Source organism: Malaclemys terrapin, chromosome 25 (assembly GCF_027887155.1).
Source record: "Malaclemys terrapin pileata isolate rMalTer1 chromosome 25, rMalTer1.hap1, whole genome shotgun sequence".
NCBI classification, from domain to species: Eukaryota; Metazoa; Chordata; order Testudines; family Emydidae; genus Malaclemys; species Malaclemys terrapin.
In genome coordinates this window covers 14969778-14985460 of record NC_071529.1, presented here as the reverse complement: position 1 = coordinate 14985460, position 15683 = coordinate 14969778, and the positions used below count along the sequence as shown (strand labels likewise).

At 45.1% G+C, this 15683-nt stretch overlaps 1 protein-coding gene across 3 annotated transcripts in view; it reads left to right on the top strand.

The window, feature by feature from the left end:
• ACLY (ATP citrate lyase) overlaps positions 1-15683 on the top strand; it is a 45118-nt gene continuing 29435 nt past the window's right edge. For 2 of the 3 annotated variants that reach the window (XM_054014209.1, XM_054014207.1), the window contains exons 1-2: positions 1-107; positions 13268-13439. In XM_054014209.1, the coding sequence (XP_053870184.1) occupies positions 13281-13439 (159 nt within the window). In that variant the 5' untranslated portion in view covers positions 1-107; positions 13268-13280. Of the gene's footprint in view, positions 108-9821; positions 9841-13267; positions 13440-15683 lie in introns of those variants that run through there. The other variant, XM_054014208.1, reaches the window with a different exon arrangement.

Sequence of the window (15683 nt, the reverse complement as noted above, 5' to 3'; positions counted from 1 at the left end):
CGCGGGGAGCGCCTCGAGCCAGATGGGCCGTGGGGCGGGCGCGGAACAAAAGGCGCCTGCGAGCGGCCGGCGAGCCCAGGCCGGTAACGGAGCCGCGCGTGCACCGGGTAAGTCCGCGGCTCGCAGCCTGTCCGGGGGCAGATGCACCCCCCCCCCCCCCGTGCAAGGGCCCTTTGCACGACGCAGGGACGCGGGGTGCAATGGGGGGGCCGGCCGGGCGCCCCCTCTTCTCTGCTTCTGGCTTGCACGGGTCACCAGACAGCAAGTGTGATAAATCGGGGGGGGTAATAGGAGCCGATATAAGAAAAAGACTCAAAAATCGGGACTGTGCCTATAAAACCGGGACATCTGGTCACCCTAGCCGGGCGCAGCAGGTCGGGGCTCGTGCCTGGAAGAGGCTGGTTGGTCGCTGCTGGAGCCTGACTGGCCAGCGAGTGAGCCGGAGGTGGGAGGAAGCAGGGCTGGCTAGCGCTGGGCCGGGCTCTGGAGGTGACTGTGCAAGGCGGTGTGTCTGGGGCAATGACACGCACTTCATTGTACACCCTGCCGCTGCTGCTGCGTGTCTGGTTCGGCTCTAGTAGGTGCGGCTGACCTGGCCTGACACACCGCTCGTGCTCCACTGCCCTGGAACTTGTGTGGTTATTTACACCAGTGCAAAGTCCGTGGGAAACGCCAGCCTGCTGGTTTGGTAGCCGTTCACACTCGCGCTGCACTGGTGTATTTGGCAGCACAAGGTGCAGGGCAGCTGAGAACGAGGGGTTCCCTTGCTAGGGCCGACACAATTTAAAAACCTTGCTACTGTAAGTTTTTGTCTTGAAGCTGGACTTCCTTATGGAGGCAAAGTCAGGAATGAGGAATTAACTAAGCAAATAATTCTCCTTTGATATGATTTTTTTTTAAGGTTACAGGTGTGACAAGAATTATGAAAGTCCAGGAGCCACAGACCCAGACTGACAAATTGTCAGCAAACTACTAGATAACCTAGATTAATGTTTCCTTCCTTCACTGGCATGTTCGCACCTCTGTGTCTGCTTTATCATTATGTGCTGCCACTGCCTCACCTGTTGTCTCATATAACAGACCTTTTAAATACCTCTCAACATTTTCCCATTTAACAAGTTTTATTTCTTACTGACTCTGACAGCAATTGACAATATAAATATTCGGCCATTAGTCACGTGAAGCAGTAATCCATTCTAAAGGGAAAACACCCAGATTAGTTTTCAGTAACAGCCCCTGCAAGACATTGTTGTAGCTGCACTGAAGTCTTCAGAAAGCTAAGAGCTGTGCCCAAGACTGGTATTTCTGCAAAATGAGTCTTTGAGCTTAGATCGGCCTTCTCCTCCTAGAAATGCAGAAGAATTTAAAGAGAGTTTAGTTCTTGCCTGATTATCCAGGCCTTGAGATGCTATGTAGAACTTAAATATTCAGGTCTTCTGGTTTTCTGTCTTATCTGTCAATTGTTTCTTAGCACTCATGCTTTCATGTTTGTTCTTGCAGATTTGGCATGACTTAAGGCAGTTGGCTAGATAAGAATCAAACTCCTGGGTCATGTGCAGTTTGGGTAAAAGAGCAGCACTAATTAATTTAAAATCATGTTATTTGTGGAGTCTCTGGTATTGTGATTCAGATCTTGATGAGAATAAATCAACAAACTTGTAATAGTAGTTTAAATATCTTGGTGTCAGATGTATTGACCTCTAGGCATTGTAGTCATTGCTGTGTGAGATATTTGAGCCCAACAAGTTGCAGGTCTCATCTTCCTTTCCTAAAAAACAAGGAGGAGTCTGGTGGCACCTTAAAGACTAACAGATTTATTTGGGCATTCGCTTTCGTGGGTAAAAACCTCACTTCTTCGGATGCATGAGGAAGAAGTGGGTTTTTTACCCATGAAAGCTTATGCCCAAATAAATCTGTTAGTCTTTAAGGTGCCACCAGACTCCTCCTTGTTTTTATGGATACAGACTAACACAGCTACCCCTCTGACACTTGGTACTGTCCTCCTTTCCTGTGATCTCTCATTTTTGAGGGGGAGGAAGCAGGAGGTGGTGATGTTATACTGGAGGTATTTACTCTTTACACTGGTCCCAATAGCTCTTCTAGTCTGCTACATATTACAGATGAACTATAAAAGGCCCTGGAAGGAAGATTTCTGTGTGTTGCTAGTATACCCAGGGTTTCTATAACACCTTTGATAACAGGTGAAGATGGGGAATAGTGTGGTCTGAACACAGGGCTGGGAATCAGGAACTCCTGAGTTCTGATTTCAGCTCTGTGACCGTGGGCAAGACACTTCACCTCTCTGGAGGGTTCTGAGATCTTGGCTAAAAAGACATAATAAACGTACCACCTTATTATGGATGCTTGTGTTGACTGTGTATTGTCTCCCTTGATCCTTTCTTAAACAATGTCAGCCTCTTAGCTCTTTCCAGAGACCCCAATGACATCTCGAGAATTGGAGAGGGAAAAACAAACACCAGGAGTGTTAAACTCTCCATCTTCACTTTTTGAACTGTCCTTCTTCCACTCCCTTTGATAAGGCCCTGCCTATGCTCTGATCAGAGCTAGGTATGTTGCAACCAGAAGGGAGCTGATGTGGCTTGCCTTGTCACTGTGGGCCGGGATTATTATGTGTTGGTCTTGATGTTAATGAATGACCTGGAAAGGGGGTTGGTCTATAGCACGGTGGTGTAATTCTAAAAACAAACAAAGTCTTGATGAAAATCTCTTGTCTACTAGCATCAGCAGTGTTCAAGTGTGACTGCAGTTAGCTGGCATGGTTCTGAACCAAGTGTGGATAAGACATAAGTAGCCCCTGGTTTGCATCCATGTAACTGAGAGCAGAATGCCATGCACTCGAGTGGGAACTGGACCTGTGATTGGAACAGGGTCCAATATGAGCGGAACTCGGCACAGTGTCTTTCATCTCTCTCATTCCCATAGCTGCTCTTCCCCTCCCCCTAGTGAGAATACAGGTGTTCATGCTACTAGGACCAGGCACTCAAAATTGAGGAAGGAAGATAAATACCAAAGAGCCTGTAAAGACTGAAGCAACTGAGATAAAGCCTGAAATTATCATGCGTCTATGTCCATATCCTCAGCTACTGTGTGCCGATAGCTCCCATGGAAAGCTTTGACCTCAGTGTCTTGTATTTCTAGTGTGTTTTGAAGCAGCACTGGCATGTCACCTTGAAGGAAGCTCCGGTGAGCTACTAAGATGAATAAACACTTCGCTCTGTCAAGTGTGACTGGATATTTGATACCCAAGCAGTGAGCTCCATGTCGTCTTGGGAAACCAGGGTAGTAGTTCAGACATTTTCTGTCATGAAAAAGAGGAGCAGATTTGGCCACAATAGCTAAGATTTTGGGCTGCACCCATCCAGAGTCCAGATTTTGTGAGTTGATGGTAAATATCTATAACTGATTTTACAAACAAGATTCATAAACATGGTCCCCAGCAGATCTGGCAAAGCAACTCTCTGGCAGTTGGAGGTTTGACTTCTCACTTCTGAAAAGCAAGGGGCCAGCTGAATGAATGACGAGGACAGCCTGGCATTGCTGACGTGAGCTCAGCTGGGAAGGGGAAGATCATTGCTCTTTGCTGATTCAATTATAAAACAAACAATCTGCCATCTGTTGCATTAGAGAGGGAGTTTAAAAGTTCCTCTCTGCTGGTAGCCCTAGGTAAACAGGAACTCTGTCCAGGATCTAACAAATACTGTGCTTGGGTGCCCCTTGCTCCTAGGAAAGGCTTTGCCCTGGAGGTGAGAAGGGAAATTGTTCTCCTAAGAAGAACACTTGCTTTTTTTTTTTTTCCCCCCTAAGCTTCAAAAATTGCTGCTCCATAGATCTGAACTGAGCCTTAGATGGGACACTCCACTCAAATATCATCTTGGTAACTGCTCCTGAAGAGGGTTATCATAAGCTCCTGTTGTTACCAACACCAATTTCACAATTTTCCCAGAAATGGCCGCTGATGCCACATAGTGACAAATTTTAGTTTAAATATTCCCAACAAATTCTCCTTCCTAAACAAATTGGACAATTTGTACTAGAGGGAATGGCTTAGTGGCCCTGCTCTGAAATCCCTAAACTACTGGGTCCTCTTTTCTTTCCCAGTTAGACAAACTTGAGTTCCATGCTGTTTAAGGTGTGTAGTTTCTTTTGGAGCACTCCTTAAAATCCAATGTCTCACTTTCTCTTAGTGGACACTGCAGATCCCAGGGAACTTTATTCAGAAGTCAAGGAGGGGTTTTTGCCCTGATTCCTTTGCCTAAAATGCCCGTTCTGACTTCCCCTATCCTGTGCCATTGCACTAGGTGGTATTTTGCCTTCAGCTGGTCCTCACCAGATCAGGTTATTTGCATCTGTCAAGTTACAGCAGAGTCAGCATTCAGCCACTCAGACCTATCTAGCTTGTCATCATCGTCAGTATGAATATTTTATTTTCTTCTCCCTTGTTAATGTGTTTGAATGACTTTCCTGAGAACAGATCCTTCCAGCAGCTTTGACAGGTGACATCTTTTTTGATAGAGGGAGGTAAATATTTCTGAGCCCCAGCGAACGTGACTTAGTCTGTTAGTTTCCTTTACCCTCTCTGGAGTTCCTAATGAGCACCGGAAAGTCTGTAAAGATGGTACCTATTTATGAACTGGTAACATGTTTTCAAAACTCAGGTTTTCTTAACACAGTAACTGGCATCTTTTGTGCAGGGAACCAACCCCAGAGTAGATAGACCCTCACAGTTTAATTGAAAGCCTTTTGGAAGAACCATGTTGAATTGTGTTTAGCAACTAGCCCAGCAAAGTAGCGGGTAGCTTACCCCCTTGCCAAGTAATGTGTGTCCACTCCCATATGTATAATTTCTCCTTACAGCGAGAAGGGATAGGAATTCGGAATGGCCAGGGATTTGTCTAGCCCAACACCACATCTGTGGAAGTACCAAGTACAAGCAGTTTCAGAGGCAGGTGCAAAACCCTGTAATAAACAATTATGGAATAACCTGTCCAAAAGGGACGTTTCTTCCTAAATCCGTTAGCTAATGGTTGGTTCAAACCATGAAGTAGGAGAGTTGATCTCCTCTTATAGATCGGTTGGAACATAACGGTAGGTTCTCATTTTCCATTTAAATATCCAGTTCTTTTTTAGAGCTACTAGGCTTTTTGGTAGAAAGTAAATGTTATATTATCTATGGGCTGTGTTTGTGGGGCCTTGCACTCAACTCAGTGGCATTTGTTTGTCTGTCTGGATGTAACACGACTGTTGAATATGGCATCTGATCAATTCCACCAGTTCAGGGAATGTTCTAGGCACCGATGGGCAGAAGAAGCCTGTTGATTTTGGTGAAAATCAGAAGACTGAAAAGGGAGAGACATGCGGGACACATGGAGCCCCTGGCATCTGGTCAACGGAGCCAGCAGCTTGAATCTCTTTAATTGAAGGGGGAGGAATAGGTGGGCACGCAGAACCCCTCATGGGGGGGGGGGGCACACACAACCCCTCATGTGGGGGAGATGGTTGGCACGGGGGGCACACAGTGTCCCTGGCATGGGTGGAGGAGGATGGGGGAAATGTTATATAGGGGGAGGGAAACTCGTAGAGCCCCAGCATGTGGCAGAAAGGGGAATGGGGAGCACGGAGATACTGCCCTGATGGGGCGAGGGAAGGGAAACACCCTGAGCCCCTGGTATGAGGGGCGTGGGATTACAGCGAATGCCTGACATAGGGGGGGATGGCAAGATGGCTCACAGGGAGCTTTTGGGGAATGGAGGAGTGCAAGAGGCTCCTGGTATATGCAGTGAGCTTGGCCTGCAGAAGCAACAAAGTGTGCAACCCTCTAGTTAGTCATCTTCTTGACACTCACCCTCCTAAAAATGTAGGCCTGTGTAGTCAACTGGATGTTCCTTGTTCTCTGTCTAGTGGTTTCTAGCTAGATTGGGCTGGGAGGATTTCCTCTTTGTTCAGGACCCTCTGTCTAAGGAGGAGACTCCCTATCCAGATATCTCCGTAGCTGCATCCAGGGCTGGTTTAAGGACTTTCTGTTTGGGTCAGCTGATTTGTAATAATTTTGTTCTTTTCTTGGCAGGGGGTTGGTGCTTTTTAGGCCACTTAGTCTAGTTCTACGGTTACAATTTTAACCATAGTATTGTGCCCTTATGACCTAAAATACAGTGAATTAAAAATCTTCTGTTTTGTAGTGGAAAATTCCATGCTGAAAGATTGTTCAACACCTGGTGTGGAATCATTCAGATGGTCTCCCACAAAAATGCATCTACTACAGGGTGTGAAAACAGAGCTAGAATCTTGGGCCAGAATCTGCTCCGAACAGTCTACAAAACCCCTTTTTCCGCCCCTCAGTGAGTTGAGGAATGAGGATGTGTTCTGGAATATGAAGGCTATTCTGAGGCACAGTGTGGAGGTTGGGAGTAGGGGCTGTTTTTATTTTTCTTTGGCTGATTTGTGATGTTACTTGTGACCTCTTCATCCATCAGGGAGTAGCTTGAATCTCCCCCGAGATGCGCTCTGGCCCTTCCTGTCACTTTCTTCAGCCCAACTTGATACTATGTGACCAGCATATATAAAGGAACAGAGCATCAAATCACCCAGAGTTCACTAGGAAGAATGCGCCCTTCAGAAAGCATGAAAACTCCGCAGACCTCTCTAGTTTAATAATAATTTAATCTTTTTTTGCCCTTCTGATATTGGTATATAACTTTATGGTGCTCCTTGAAAAGCTGTTGGGTTTTACACCCTTGTAGATAACGCTACTGCTTTCAAAGAATGCCCTCAAAATAATGTTTGTTGCAGATAGACTGTTCTTTTGCAAAGCCTCTGTAAACACAGCAAGATCTATTCAAGGCATGTGTGAAGGCTGGTTCCATGAGACATCAATGTCTCATAAAAAGTAAATTATGTTTAATGTAATTCTTACTACACTGATTCATCCATCAGAAAAGGCAGGGTGCATGGCTTTCATTCAGCAGAGCTCTCTGTTTGCGCATACAGAGGAGCTAAGTCTCGTGCAGCTGTATCAAATAAATGTCCGTAACATATTCTGAAGTAAAATCTGGACCAAACACTCTGAAATGCCAACTAATTGTCCTTCGCTTTGTTGTCTTGTCTCCCATTCAACTGTGCTTCCACCATCCTCCTTTCAGTGAGGATGGGATGATTTCTGATAATGAAATAACTGGATCCTAGCAGTAACCCTGTGTGCCATGCCTGCATAGGGTCCCTAGAATGGTACATGAACAACATAATGGCCAACAAGGGTCAGGCTAGAGACTCTTGCCTATATGCTCGGGGTATTACTGATCGCCATATTTGGGGTCGGGAAGGAATTTTCCTCCAGGGTAGATTGGCTGAGCCTCTGGAGGTTTTTCGCCTTCCTCCGCAGCATGGGGCAGGGATCACTAGCAGGAGGGTCTCAGCCGATTGAAGTCACTAAAACACAGGACTGGGGACTTCAACGGTAGAGTACAGGGAAGGGTCTTGCGGCCTGCAGCATGCAGGGGGTCAGACCAGATGATCATAATGGTCCCTTCTGACCTTAATGTCTATGAGTCTATGAGTCTACGAGAATGGCTCCTTAGCCAGCCATGTGGATTAGCAATCTAACAGGTTCACCAACTTTATCCCACGCCTCCCTTGAGTTGAGGAATGTTGCTAAGGTCCTGACCATATAGCAGCAGGTGTAGGGGTCTGCCTATGTGCATGTAGCTTGCAGGATTGTGCAAGAAGACTGTGTAATCTGATTTGACCAGGAAAGCAAAAACAATGGGGTGTCAACAAGTAATGGACCAATGGACAGGAGGTGGGGGTGACCCTGTGGCTTGTGTGTGTACCGGAGACGCATATATATTTTTTTCCAGAGGAGCTGAGTGCCCACCGCTCCCACTGGCAGCAGGTATAGTTGTGAGGCCCTCAGTGCTTAAAATGAGCCTGTGGGGTTTGGGACCTGACCTACTTAATTACTGGAAAACAGCAAGGTCTTTTTGCAGTGAATGTTACACGTACTTCACTTAGCGTTTGTGCTATTGCTCTAATGTTTGCTAAAGAACAGATACAAACAATTAGCCAGGCCTGCTCTGATTGTCTTCGTGACAGATGGCAGACCTGCACTCAGTGCATAGAGCAGGCATCTGCTGATGCCTTGTGGAAATTTTTCTGCTGACTGTTGTGCAGAACAGTTCTGCAGATAGTAGCATATTTTCAGTTTTCTCTCTATTCCCATGGTCATGGGAACAGCAGGGTCAGTGCAGCTGAAGAGCTTAACTATGATCGAGTCCTACTGCTTCTCCCCCCACCAATTGTATTACCAAGCAACACTTGAATGAAAGCAGGAGCTGGTGCTTTTAACATTTGAACTGCTTCCAGTGTCCTAATCCTTTGGCATCACCACTCTTACCTCCGCAGCTGTGATGTCACAAACTCCGGACGATGGGTCAGGTGAGGAACAACCATCGTGAACAGCTGAGTGAATAGGGAATACAGATTTTGTAAAGCCTTCGATGAGCTCTTAGTGGGCTTTCAGTGTCATAACCCACAATAACAGCACTCTTCTCTTTCTATCAGAGGCTCTCAAAGCACTTTGCATACCCCAGGTTTAACAACTGCCCAGCGGATTAGGTTAGTATTCCCCCATTTTACACATGGGGGGGGGGGGTGATGGAGGACAAAACAGACACAGGAAGCCTCTGGTCATGAAGAGTCCCAAGGTCACACAGAGCCAGAATGGGAGCCAGGAATCCTGATTCCCAGTCTCCTGTTCTAACCACTAGATAATACTGCCCTCCCAGAGGTAGGGATGGAACCTTGGAGTACTGATTCTTAGTCACTTGTATGATATTTTGTGTGTGTGGCCTTTCATTATTTAATTTGTGTACTGCAGTGCTTTGCAGAGCTGTACTGTTGTATGAGAACTTTAGTATTTCATGCTGAAAGAACCCAAAATGTAAGATCTGTAATTAGCGCTTTAAAATACGTAAGAAATGGATTTGCCATACTTAGTATCTTAATGCAGTGAAATGCGACCCTGGTTTTCTCTGAGGCTGCCCTTTGGCGTACTTTAAAACCGGCAACTGATGGATTTTCATGGGGTGTGGGAGCCAAGTGTATTGTAGCTTCCTATCCAAATAAAAGATAGCGCATGGCTCAAGAGCTCCCGGAAAGAGCATCACTTAAAAGCAAAAAGATAATGGAAAGCTTTGTGAGTGATGCTGTACAAATTGCCAAGAATAGCATGCTGGCTGCTGTGAAGGTGATTGGCAGAGCTGTGTCCGGGAGGGCAGGGAAGGCTTGCATTTACCTGTGCCAGCTACTAACCCAACACACAATTATGCCTGGTCTTTGCTGTCTAAAATGAAAGGTTGACAGTGGGTTGACCAGGCAGTAAATCATGCTGGGAAGGAATTCACTTGCTTTTCTGGATAGTCCTGTCCAAAACAATCTGTCACAGTGACTTTATAGTCAGGAAAGTGACACTGTAAAGGTTCCAGCTCCTTTTTGCTAATTACAGATCAAATTAGCTCAGTTTGCAAATCATCAGACAATCCTTCTAACTGTTGGTGCTGAAAACACCAGCTGGTTCCCAATGGTGCAACTGTTCTTTCTGCCTCTTTTAGCTTCCCTGCTAATCAAGATTCAGCAATCAGAACAACTCTTCAGCTCCCGTTGGTGCACAGAAGAATCCAGCCTGCTCTCCCAAAGCTCTGTGGCATCTGCAGGGCTAAGAAGGGCAGAAAACTTCTTCTTGATAGTAGACTCAGCAGATTGGATTCTATAGTGAGCAAAGAGGATGGTCATCTTCCAGCCATAATCGCCACACTTGAAAAGCTCTGGGTACAAGCATTTTGCTGACTTCTTTTCAATGTACCCAGACATACCTGCCGATATTCTATATATTCCTTCTCCTCAATACTGTCTTCTATCATGCCTTTGCTAGTTCACGACTGTTCAATCCAGCTTCTTGTTCCTCTAAAGCAGTGGTTTTCAACTTGTGATCTGCAGACCAAGATTTCCAAATGGGTCCACACCTCCAGTTGAGATATTTTAGGGGTTCACAAATGAAAAAAAGGTTGAAAACCACTGTACTAAAGGAGCCTGGTACTATAGCCCTCACAGCAGTATGGCTGAGTAGCTCCAACAACACCAAGTGGGTATCTGCACAACTCTGTTTGTAGCCAGATCCGGAGACGAGCTATGGAGCAGGCCTTCCAGGTCATAAAATGCTAGTTTGAAGCTAATCCATTGGCATGGAGCATATCCACTTACCTGTTAGCTGCCCCCATCTGCTCTTAGTAGCATTGAGATAATGTTCTCATGGGTTTGTTTTTGTTTTTTTATATCCTGCTGTCACCCGATTGCAGCTGCACTTCCTCTCCCTCTACAGGCTGTTGCTAAGTCAGTCATAATGACGGACATCTGATTGAAACTAGCTTGCTGCTACAGCTATTTCAGGATGACTGCACGTAGACACCTAGGCTGAACATGCAATCTAGTACCTGCCAGACATACGTATCCCCGAGAGATGGCTATAATTCCATCCTGAGAAACGATAACCTTGTTTAGGAAAGTCTCAGAATAAGCAAGTAGAGCTAAACGTAATCTAGCTGATCAGTCAGTCAGCAAATTCATTTTGCATTGTGCTATAGCCTTGTCAGAAAGCAGTCTGGTCTTGGGCATTGGGCTGCACTCTTGTATTCCGCCAACGCAACAGTTCAGCTATCCACCTCCATGAGCACTTTGAATGCCTACCTGGGTCTCCTGGATTAGCATGTTAGATCCCAGATTTGTATGGAGAATGCTGCATGACTCCCATCCTTTTCTCCATCGAGAGTATTCCTTCCTTTAAATTAAAACTCTGCCCACAAGGGGGCGGGAAGACCATTTCATTGGCCAAACTGGACAGTCTCTACGCAAAAGAATAAATGGACACAGATCTGACATCAGGAACCATAACATTCAAAAACCAGTGGGAGAACACTTCAATCTCTCTACTCACTCAGTGACAGACTTGAAAGTGTCAGTTTTGCAACAAAAAAACTTCAAAAACAGACTCCAAAGAGAGACTGCTGAACTCGAATTAATATGCAAATTAGACACAATTAACTTAGGTCTAAACAGAGACTGGGAATGGTTGGTTCATTACACTAATTGAATTTTTTTTCCCCCATGTTAAATTCTCCTCACACCTTCTACGGGTCATCTCGATTATCACTTCAAAGTTTTTTCTTCTGCTGCTACTGATGGCTCATCTCAATTGATTGGCCTCTTACAATTGGTATGCATACTTCCACCTTTTCATGTTCTCTGTATGTATAAATATCTTCTGTCTGTTTCACTCTATGCATCTGAAGAAGTGAGCTGTAGCCCACAAAAGTTTATGCTGAAATAAATTTGTTAGTCTCTAAGGTGCCACAAGTACTCCTGTTCATTATAAACAATAAAAAGATCACTAATTTATTCCCAGGCATGGGCCTAGCTAAATCAAAGATGAAACTGCCCACCTTAGCACAGGTTCTTGTTAACCATGAGATATTACAAGAAATAGAGGCACTGAATAGATTCTGTTGTATCTGTTTAAACTGCTTCCTTTCACGGATTTGTACATGCTATCTGGCCCCTGTCCTGTGATGGGATTGCCAGTTGTGTCTTTGCCAAGTCATGTTTGTACACTTCCATGGCCAGACTGTTGCAAGGTGGCTGAAGGTTTGTTTTGGGGTTTTTGTTTTTCTTATGCTCTTCCACTCCTCACTGTGGATTTTTTTCAGAGTAGTTCTTGGCTTGCGATAATTGGGAGAGAATAACTTGCGTCTTCTTTCTTCCCACAAAAGAAACTGGAATGAAAGAGCTTTGCTTGTGTGAACTCCTCCACGTACTGCCATCCCTAGCTTTGCAAAGGGAAGTCCTGCTAAGGCAAGTAGCCTGAGGAGCACTGCTGTCATGCCCAGAAGTCCATGAATTGTTGTCTATGCCAGTTTGTCAGTGATCTAACCACTTAGAAAAAAATGGAGCCGTTTGTTAACCTCTGCGGGTCACAAGCTTTTGATCTGGTGCCTGTCACGTGGAAATGGGTTCAGTAAAATGAGAATTTTTATAATAAGCATTTACTTGTAGCAGCAATAAACATTTCTGTGCCATTTATAACTAACACTTTTTGGTACTTTGATGTTGCAACCAAAACAAAGTTGCGACTCCAAGAATATAGAGCCCTGTGTGCTGGTGTCTTTAAAGGAGCGAATTCCTAGCTGGTCATAGAGCCCATCCCTTGGAAGGGGAAAGGAATTTAAGAACTTCCAGCACCTCACTTAATCCCCTTCCAGAATTCTTCACATAGAATTTCCTCCCCCATAGAAACTAGATGCTGTTAAGCACTTAGTCTACATGTCCTGAGGCTGCTCTCAGGCCACTTGTTCTAGAAAAATAAAGTGAGGTGATATTGTAAACAAGGGTTCTCCGGGAAGGGGGGGGGGGGGGGGGAGAGGAAACCATAATGGAGGTTTTTTTTCTGTTCAGATATAAGCATTTGATTGGTGATTCCTAAAACGTTAAGAATTGTAACTTTAATAGGGGTCCTGTCAGGAGGACATGCTGGAAACGCAACATACAGTGGGCTGGAGGAGGGGTTTCTGTCATACTGCCCTACTGCCACTCGAAAACAACCTAGGGGGAAAAATGGCAAGTATGTTACAGGGAGGCCCTGTGATGAGAGAGAGCCAGTGCCCGGAGTGTATGTAGTTGTGGGCAGGTTGCACTGCCTGTAGGGGTGGGAATGGCGGGGAGGCACGGACCTGACAGGTCATCTGCTGTGAAGGCTCCTCCAATGCAGAGTTGGGTGGCTTTCCCCCAGGGGGTGGAAAATGGATATCGTTGGATGGGGTGAGGTTTTTGATCAATGGGGACTATTTACTTGATCAATGGGATTTTGAAGGTTTTTCATAATGACAAGATGGAGCTCTGGACAGGCACTTGGATTAATAAATGTCTCTACTTAACCTCGCCTTGTGTTCTCGTTGAACCTGAAGGATGAAATGTCTGTGCAAATCTGAGTCCGTGTCTCTGTCTATATAAAATATATATATATAATTTTTGTAGCTGTGTTGGTCGTAGGATATGAGACACAAGGTGGGTGTGGAGATATCTTTTATCGGACTAACTGCGGTTGGTGGAAGGGACAAGCTTTCGTGTTTCACAAAGCTCTTCCTCAGGTCTAGAGGAAGTGAAAAGATATTACATCACTCACCTTGTCTCTTTTAATTTTATTCAGTTCCTAGATAGCCATGTCGGCCAAAGCCATATCTGAACAGACTGGGAAGGAGTTCCTGTACAAATATATCTGCACATCCTCAGCCATTCAGAACCGCTTCAAGTATGCCAGAGTGACATCAGACACCGACTGGGATCGTCTGACCCAGGATCATCCCTGGCTCCTGACTGAGGTAAGCACAATGACTTGCCCTTCTGCAGTGCCATTCATTGGAGAGTCTCTGAGCTTTTACAATCACTAGACTATACAACATACTTCCTGTGTGGTGAGTAATTAGAGTGGGAGGTTAGATGACCTGCCTTCAGAATCACACAGTAAGTCTGATAGCTGGGACTAAAACCCATGCATCTGGTCTTCTGGTCCCCTGCTCTCACCCTCTAGTATGGCTACTGCCAAGATGGCTGTACGTTGGAGCATTGCATGCAGGTTCTCTAAAGCTGATGGCAGTGGCAGCCTGCATTGCAGAACGCCGTTCTATCGTGAAGTGTCAGTAGCTGTTAGGGTCTATGCCAGGAAATGTGGAGGAAAGTCTCCCAACGTGGCAGTGGAGCACTGAGAATTGATAAATGTGGCTTCAGTGATGCTGTATTGGTATCAAAGGAACCTGACTGTGTTGCTGATTTAAGGGCTTGAGTGACTGCTATTAAACGAAGAAATGTCAGCAGACAAATCAAGAGATTGGCCCATGCCAACAAAAAACTTGTGTGAGGTTGTCATGTAGCTACTACGCTCTAGATATTTCAGTCTTCGTTCCCAATAACGTGCACTCTTCCGACACCCTTTCCTTACCCAAGCATTATGGAGTGGGTTGAGGATGATCATAGCATTTGAGTGACTGGCCTTCACTCTGACTAGTTTTGTGTTTCGCTAAGTAGATCTGTTGGATTTCTTGTACCTGAGCAAAAATGTAAGGTAAGTTTGTTGTTTTTCTTTTGTTTCCTAAGTCTTTTTGTCCTGCTTCCTAGCCATGCATCCTCTCCACAGAGCAGTGAGCATCTCTTCCGAGTTCCTTTCTCTGTTTGGCTAACCTGGCTCCTTTCCAGCTATTAATTACTTTAAGCCACCGGTTAGCAGAACATACATGTTCCACACTGTCCTCTTACTTGCTGATTGATAGTACCTGCACAGTAACTAATGAAATGCCCACCACTTAGCTGCATGAGTCTGCTGCTGGGAAATATCAGCAGTATCTCAGAGAGATTTTTCAGGAATCCTAAAAGAACCGTGGACAGCACACACCCTTTTGTTGGGGTTGTTTACTGAACAGTTGAAATGTCTGTGGGCTTTCAGTGCCCATCCAGCAAAGGGACACTGCTATCACCATATTATATACTGCAGTGCTTTGTTGTTGCTATATACCAGTGAGACTCAATCTTTCCAGACTACTGTACCGCTTTCAGGAGTCTGATTTGTCTTGAATACCCCCAAGTTACAACTCACTTAAAAACTACCTGCTTACAAAATCAGACCTAAAATACAGAAATGTCACCGCACACTATTACTGAAAAATTGCCTACTCTCATTTTTACCATATAATTTATAAAAAAAAATCAATTGGAAGTATTGGACTTACATTTCAGTGTATGCTATATAGAGCCGTATAAATAAGTCATTGTATGAAATTTTAGCTTGTACTGACTTTTTGCTAGTGCTTTTATTGTAGCCTGTTGAAAAACTAGGCAAATATCTAGATGAGTTGATGTACCCCCCTGGAAGACCTCCGCATACCCCTGGGGTACATGTACCCCTGTTTGAGAATCACTGCTCTCTAACATAGATCACTAAAGTTATAGTCTGTACTGGATGGATGGGGATGGGCAGTACAGGAGGGGAACAGTGCTGTAGAGAATTCTCTCTGCTCAGCAGAAAGTGACCTATGTAAGCTTGAGATGTGTACTTCCCTTAGGCGGAACTTTCTGCAGCGGTCCAGTAGAGAGCTACTGCGGGTCAACTGAAATGTGATACCCTCCTAATTCCAGCCTTATCCCTGGCATTGGCAAATCTCCATGTGCAGAACTTGTGGGGGCGGTAAAGAAAAGAGTCATGTTTGTGAGAAGTCAGATTGCATTTGCTTGCTTCTCTGGCATTCCGTATTTCTGCTTCAGTAACAATTTTGCCTTTACAAGCCTCGGCTCACCAGGGAAGCTTTAGTTAATGATGCATTTTGCCAAAGCAGTTTGCAAAACCAAGGGAATAATGAATGCTGTTCAGCGTGGATTCTCAGGGAAGGAGAACAGCTAAACAAATCACCTTTTGATAATCTCATTCTAATCACAGCTGCTCTCACAACTTTCACTCAAGGATCCCAAAGCACTCAACAAATTGTATCCCTACACCCACTGCTGACATATAGCAACCTCTGAAGTGAATAAAGGGCAGCTTTTTTTAACAGCACAAAGCAACAACCTGCATCCGT